The 7,322-nt window shown below is 52.7% G+C and overlaps 1 protein-coding gene across 1 annotated transcript; it reads right to left on the bottom strand.

Moving 5' to 3' along the window:
• Positions 1-4,734: 4,734 nt before the first annotated feature.
• NOG (noggin) lies at positions 4,735-7,048 on the bottom strand. Its single transcript, XM_020991422.2, has one exon. It carries the CDS (start codon positions 6,133-6,135, stop codon positions 5,437-5,439), a length of 699 nt encoding a protein of 232 aa, XP_020847081.1. The 5' UTR covers positions 6,136-7,048; the 3' UTR covers positions 4,735-5,436.
• Between the last annotated feature and the right edge of the window lie 274 nt (positions 7,049-7,322).

The raw sequence follows: 7,322 nt of genomic DNA, 5'->3' as shown, positions 1-7,322 counted from the left end.
ATTCTGGGCAGATATTAAAGCTATAGCCAAAGATTTGAGATTGAACTTCACACTGTGATAACTGGAGGCTGATGAAATTATTCAGACGAGCTGTGGAAAAGTATAAAGGGTTTAGGATAGAGTCTTGGGTGGATGGGCACATCCATATACACCTGAAGGGAACTTGAAGGGTGATTAGGGGACTGAAGGATGAGAATCCTGCTAAGGAAATGAGAAGGAACTGAGACTGATAGGAAGAAAAGTAAGAGAGCAGTTTTAGAAGTCAAGGGAGAAGAGGTTATCTGGAAGAAGGGGGTGGGGTTATGCTTCAATACTTTGAGATACTGTGATTTGACAGCAGGGTATGGGGGATGGATGAGATACTTCCATTAAGAAGGCAGGTTGCAATCCCTTCAATAAATCATAGTTCATAAATAATCAATAAATGTCCCGTAGTATCATAGAATTGGAGGTGCTAGGAAGTTTAGAGATCATCCATCCAATCTCTCCTTCATTTTCAGATAAGAAAACTAAGACATAGACAAATGAAATGATTTATAAGTCACCAGGTAGCAAATAGCAGACACAGGATTCAAACTCAAGTTTTCCCACTGAATGTAGTACTCTTTCCATGACAGAGAAGCTTAGTTGAGGCAGTTTCTGACCAATTATGATAACAACTTCCAGGAGATTTCTCTGGGAAATAAAAGAAGAGAAAAAGAAAAAAAGAAAAGGGATAATTTTTCCTCTTAGATACTAGTGCCAATTTTTTTGCTCTATTGTTTAACAAGGCCCAATGTATAACTCTACCAATAGTGTTTTTATTAGTTTGCCTGTCTTCTCCCAGTCCTGCCAGCACTGAGCATTTCTTTTGCAACCCATTTACTGCTGCTGTCTATTGCAATTTGTTGCCAGCATTATTATACTAATACAAATACCTATTTTACTGATAAGAAACCAGGCTCAGAGAGTTTGTGTCTCTGCCAGGATTTGATCCCTTCAAGTCTGCAAATCCAGCAGGATTTTTATTGTCCTTTCACATACATTCACTTGAGACCCCCATGCTGCTGTCCTCGTCCAGTACGAGCTAGGTCCAGAGCACTGTTAACGTCACCCATTCAATTTCTTGTTGCAGCTGCCACCAAGTTTCAACCCTGTTGCCCAGCAGTCGAAGAAGCTGAGGTCTGAATTTATACAGCCTGAAAAAATAACAGTGAACAGATCCCATTCCCAGCCTATTCTTAAAGGGTGTTAAGAAAGGAACCTGGTTTTTCTTGGACATTTGGCCTTTCTCATTTTGTCTCCAGCAAGGGAGCAGGGTGGGATGGAGTTTGTGTTAGGGTGTGTGTATGTGTGTGTATGTTGAGCACAGGTTTCACATTTGATGTGTGGATCCATTTAATCATTTCAAGTGTAAGTGGCGTGTGAATATGAGTAAGTGGGGGCTTTTGGAGCTTTTCATGAGTTATTATTATTATTGGTAACTCATGTTTGCCCTGTTTCTGGAGCTATAACAGTTATAAATCTCCATTCTCTCTGCACTGCAGTGTCCCTCGGAGCAGCTGCATAAATCCAGAGAGACAGGCTGTCAAGGCAGCAGACTTTACAGAGATCAATATTCCTCTTGGCAGGAGATGGGCACTAGCTGACCCGAGAGGACAGTCCTTTCGGTTTATCTGACCAGAGAGTCTTCCTTTTCTCTCAAGTCAACTAAAAAATGTGACTCGTTGGAGGAAGATTAAACATGAAGCCCAGACCCCAAGAGCAGCCATCCAGGTTCCCCTATAACCACCTTCCCTCTCAGGCCGTTATCCTGGCAAGTGTCTTGTGGGGTGAATGCCAACCAGCAGCTTTGGAGAGCCACTGGCTTCTCCCTAGCCCAGAGTTCTCTTGTTTGTTTGACTTTTCACTACTGCGCCCTGCTCCTACCTCCCTGGATCACTTAGGGAGAGGAGGTGAAAAAGGAGAAGCTCGCCGGCTGCGAGAGGGTTTTCCAAATGAAAAGGGGTGGGGAGGGGGAGGGAGACCGGCTTAGGGGAGGGGGCTCTTTCAGAGGGGGAAGACCTCGCATTGTAATCCAATGACATTTCTAACGTGGGGGTGAGGGGCACTCGCTACGGCTCTTGGAACCTTGGCTGCGGGCCCAGCTGGGAATAACTCTCTTCGCATAATTCGCGTGTTTACCAGGCATGAAAATTCTTGCTTTCGGCTTTTTTTTTTTGAGTCTCCCACCCTGCCCCCCTCCGCCGCCCCGTCAGCCCCTTTTGCAAGTGAAACTCTGTCTAAAAAAATATTGGCCCGGGGCGCAGAAAGTTTTGCATAAATTCATAAGTGATGAATGGCTGATTTTAATGTTATTTGGGTATTTGTCAGAATCTAACAAATATACATGGGGACGGCAGTTCATAAACTTAAACATCTCAATATCCCCTTTCTTCTGGAAATAAATTACGTTTGTTTGCTCGGCTTGGAGTCTTAAAAGGTAGCCGACATTAGGAATATTTTAAAAGCCATCATCCATCGAGCATGTCTCCCAGGCGCCACGAAGATTAAATGGAAGAATCATAAGATGGAGGTCTTTAACTTTTAATCCTTTTACAATGAAGCCTCAGATAGTCGCGGGGGCAGGGTGCCTTCTCTGGGGGGGAATAATGCCGTTATTCCTTGGCACTCAGTTAATGAATACCCTAAACTACGAGATAGACAGAGACACACACAGAGAGAGGCAGAGACATACACATACACACACACACACACACGCGCGCGCGCGCGCACACACACACACACACACATACACACACGCACACACACACACACAGAGACAGAGACAGACGGAGAAGGGGAGGGGGCTGGCTATTGAAACTAGGAGCCAAAGAGGCTGGGCCTGGGGTGGAGGGTGGGAAGAAATCCTCGGGCTGGGCTGGAGGGACTGGGCAGGGGTGGGAGAATGGGGGGGTTGACCCGGCACAGGGGAACCCAACGGAGGTTGGAGATAATTAGCGTGAATTCTCGGTGACTTGGGAGAGTCCTGGCGGGAGCCAAGGGAGGAGGCGTTGCAAGGAGGGAGTGGGGGCGGGGGGGGCGGGAGGTGGCAGGGGGTGGGGTGGCCATCCGAAGGGAGGGGAGCCAGGGAAAGGAGAGGAGCTCTGGAGTCCAAGATAAATAAAGGGAGTGTTGAGCCGCAGTGTCAGGTAGCTGGCCCACGTGGAGGGGTAGCGTTGGGTGTGCTTAGTATCGCCCGCCTGAGAAACGGAGAGAGACCTAGATGCCATGCTATGCTATGTTGCGGCCCGCCGAGCTGGCTTGGGGAGGAGCGCAACGCCAGACCGGCTGTGGGGGTGGGGAGAAGGGGGTGTCTTTCTTTTAGGGGATTTGAGGGGGCGGGGGGACAGTGGTGGGTGCCGATGGGAGAGAGAGAGAGGAAAGGGAGGGACAAGGGTAAGTTTTTTTCTCCGAGTTCTATGGATCCATTAATCAGAAGCATGGGATACAGAAAGAACACTCCCCAGGGCTAACAATTCTTCTCCCAAGTCCTAGGTGCAAATCGTGTTGGAAATAAACTCTTTCTCTCCCCTCCGGCGCCCCCACCCCCACCCCAAGGCAAGTATTGGTGCGAAATTGCTAAAAGGCGACTTTAGCGGCAGCTTTCCCTAGTCTTCACCCCGCCCCCTCACCCACGCCACTGAGACTGGAGCTGCAAAGTGCCTTGTTCCAGGGAAACAGCCTCCCCCGCCCTAGTCCAAAGCCCGCGGGATCTCTCCAGATATGTGACAAGACTGGAGGGGAGGTTACCTGGATCTTTAGGACTTACTCTCAAATATCTCTAGCCTGCGGCTAAAAGGCATATGTATGTGTGTGTATATATAAAAATATATACACACATATATACACACACATATATATACACACATATATATGCACACATACATACACACATATACACACGCATGCCTTGGGCTCTGGCCGTACAGAAAAGGTGTGTGTGTGTGTGTGTGTGTGTGTGTGTGTGTGTGCGTGCATGGCCTTGACACCCCTCTCCCAGTTTAAAACATATTACTTCTACTTGCACCTTGGCAGTGTTTCCTCCGTTGCTTTCTAGGCGCTCAAAGGGTTAACGGGGACTAGATCTTGGGGTGGGGTAGAGGAGAGGCGGGAGGGGTGTTGGGATCTGGGTGGGCGCTCATATCTCCCTCCTCCCCTCCTCCCCCTCCCATTCAGAGGGGGTCAAGTTTCAGCTGCACTCCGCCCCCAGGGTAGGTGTGAAAGACACGTGTCCCCATTGTGAACAGCCTGTCAGGCAGGACAAAGCGGCTGTCTCCCCCCCACTCCCCGCCCCCCGCCCCAGAGCCCAGCTTAGGGTCAGCTCCGGGAGGCCGGCTGGGTGTCGAGGTCAAGACGAGATGGAGTTTTAGTAACAGGGAGGGGAAAAAAAAAAGCTGGAGTTCGGAAGGAGCCATGTGATTCCAAAGAGAGGTAGTTTGAGATCACCGTGCCCCCCTCCTCACTTCACCGCACAGCCTCCCCCCTACCCCTGCCAGCGGCCACTGAGAAACTCATTAGGAGGTGATAACCTCTTCTTCACCCCCAATGGAGAGGAGTCCCGGGAGCTGGAGAGGCTCCTCTCCATTCAAGGAAAATCCACGTGAGGACCCCCCCGCCACTGCCCACCTCCCCCAACGCCCGCCCACCAGCCACTCCACCCCCCTCAGCCAAATAGAGGGTCAACAAATAGACTGGCAGTGCCCAGGCGCAGAATCGGTTTTAGTGGTTGACTTTAATTCTGCTCTGCACTTCTCTCTCTCTTTTACTACACGGGATGATATTATAAAGAATAAATAGCAGGTGCTCTTAATTTACAATGATTAGTCATTCCATTTGTTCTCTCTATTTACAATAACTGTAAAATAACATTGAACTCTATAGCTTCTGCGAGGTCCAAGGAAAACAAAAACAAAAACAAAACCAAAACCAAACAAAAACACTTTCCGAAGAATGGAAAATAGCTTCTTCTTTTCAAAAGTCCTTCTACACAAAAAAAAAAAAAGTTTTTTTCCCCCTTTCATCTTTGTACTTAAAAAAAATAACTTTTTCTGCTTCGCCAGGCGAAGTGCTCTGGATATAAATAGCAGGGTAACATTAGCAACAACCAGAATAACAGTCTCTCTCTCTGCTTTTTTTTTTCCTTTTGTCTTTTTTTAAAAATACAGTAGAAGCCGGTAACTTTGAACGTATAATACTGACCTTTTAATAAGTAAATTAAAACCGAGACCGTATATACACACACATACATTCCTACACAGTTAACAGTGCATTACATGAACCAGAAAGCTATGTCTCTGTAGCCCAAAAAAAAAAAAGTTCATTGAATCCGATTTGGAAGGGTGGAAGAATGGGGGTGGGGTGGGTGGCGAGGAGGTGGATTGAGAGTTGGGGTCTGGGCATGAGGGACCCCGAGTTCTAGCAAGAGCACTTGCATTCCGAAATGATGGGGTACTGGATGGGGATCCAGCCGCAACGCTGCCCCCCTCGCCTCTGGCACCGCCACCGCAGCACAGTGAGGTGCACCGACTTGGCCGGCTTGCAGACCATGCCCTCCGGCACGGAGCAAGAGCGCTTGCTGAAGCAGCTGCCCACTTTCACGTAGCGGGGCCAGAAGCGGCTGCCCAGGTCGTTCCACGCGTAGAGTACTGGGCAGAAGGTCTGCGACCAGAGCCACATCTGCAGCTTCCTGCGTAGCTTCTTGCTGAGCCGGTGTTTCTTGCCCGGGGGCAAGCCCTCAGAGAACTCCAGCCCTTTGATCTCGCTCGGCATGGCCCCGGACGGCCGCTGCCGCAGCAGCTGGTCCAACTCCGCCAGGTCCTCGCCGCCCCCGGCGGCCCCCCCACCCCCTCCTGGCCGGTCCTCTGGAGGCGCGGTGGCCATGAAGCCCGGGTCGTAGTGACCCCCCAGCAGGGAACGGAGCAGCGTCTCGTTTAGATCCTTCTCCTTGGGGTCAAAGATAGGGTCCGGATGCTCGATAAGGTCCACCAGGGGCAGGTTGTCGCTGGGGGCCGGGCGGATGTGGAGGTAGTGTTGGCAGCCCGCCGGCCCCGCCCGGAGCCCCAGTACCACCACCACGGCGTACAGGGTGACCCCCAGGCTGGGGCACCGCTCCATGCCTCCGGCGCGGGGCTGGGGCTGCAGCGATCTCTCTGGGTCCCCCGCCCCACCCTCCCCACCCCCCGAACGAAAATCACGCCAAGCCCCCTCAGGCGGTCTCGGGGAGCAGCTCACCAAAACCAAGGGGAGCGGAGGACCGACAGCATGGGAGAAAATCCTCGTCTCTCCGCCCTCCTTTCTCCCACCGAGGGTGGTGATAAGGGTGGGTGAACTTTCTTCTAACTCGTCCTCTTTTTTTTAGCTGGGGAAGGGGCGCATCCAAAGTGACTCCAAGGACAGCGGTCGTGGCTGGGGTATCCCTGGCTCGTCTCTCCTTTCTCCGGACTGGAGGAGGCGCGGGGCGCGGGGACTCGCCTGTCTCGGTCGGTAGAGGTGGCGTGGCTTTTCCCTCTCCTCCTTCGCTTGCTGCTCACAGTGCTGCCTTGCTTCTCGGCAGGGGCGCTTCAGGGTGGGTGGACTCCTGTGTAGGGGTCCCGGGGGCGCTCCCCCCAGCCTGGTGTTCGGGGCTCTGTAGGGCAGTCTCCAGCAGCAGCAGCGGCGGCGGCGGCAGTGGCGGGAGTAGCGGCAGCGGCAGCAAGGGCAGGAGCAGCAGCGGCGGCAGCAGCGGCGGCGGCAGCAGCAGCGATAACGGCGGTGGCAAAGGCAGCAGCTGGACCAGTAGCAGGAGCCGGAGCCGGAGCCGGAGCCGGAGCAGGAGCAGGAGCGAGAGCAGGAGCTAGAGCAGCAGCGGCGGCGGCGGCGGCGGCGGCGGCGGCTCCTCGCACGTTGGCACCGGTTTGTCTGTCTCGAAGGGTCCAAGCCTTTAAATTTCCTGCACTTTCAGCTCCATCACCATGGAAACCACTGACTCTCTCTCTCTCTCTCTCTCTCTCTCTCTCTCTCTCTCTCTCTCTCTCTCTCTCTCTCTCTCTCGTTTCCCCCTCCCCTTTCTTCTCCCCAAACAACCCCACCCCCCCACTTCTCCACCCCCGAGGAGCCGAATGAACTGGATGCAGGCTCCGGGCAGCGGCAGCTTAGGCTGCGCCGAGTTCTGCGACCCGCTGGAAGGAGATGCCCCGGGAAGTCAGTCGACAGTTCGGCTGCTCGCCTCAGCTCAGAGGCGGCGGCGGTGGCGGTGGCGGCGGCGGCGGCGGCGGTGGCGGTGGCGGCGGCGGCGGCGGTGGTGGCGCTTGGCAGGTCTCCGC

This window comes from Phascolarctos cinereus, unplaced genomic scaffold (genome assembly GCF_003287225.1).
Source record: "Phascolarctos cinereus isolate Bilbo 61053 unplaced genomic scaffold, phaCin_HiC Scaffold_5;HRSCAF=322, whole genome shotgun sequence".
Classification (NCBI taxonomy): Eukaryota; Metazoa; Chordata; class Mammalia; order Diprotodontia; family Phascolarctidae; genus Phascolarctos; species Phascolarctos cinereus.
The sequence above is the reverse complement of the archived record's forward strand: the minus strand, read 5'-3'. Positions and strand labels throughout refer to the sequence as shown.

Coding starts and splice junctions, on each gene's coding strand:
- NOG (XM_020991422.2), bottom strand. CDS start 6,135: ATGGAGCGGTGCCCCAGCCTGGGGGTCACCCTGTACGCCGTGGTGGTG.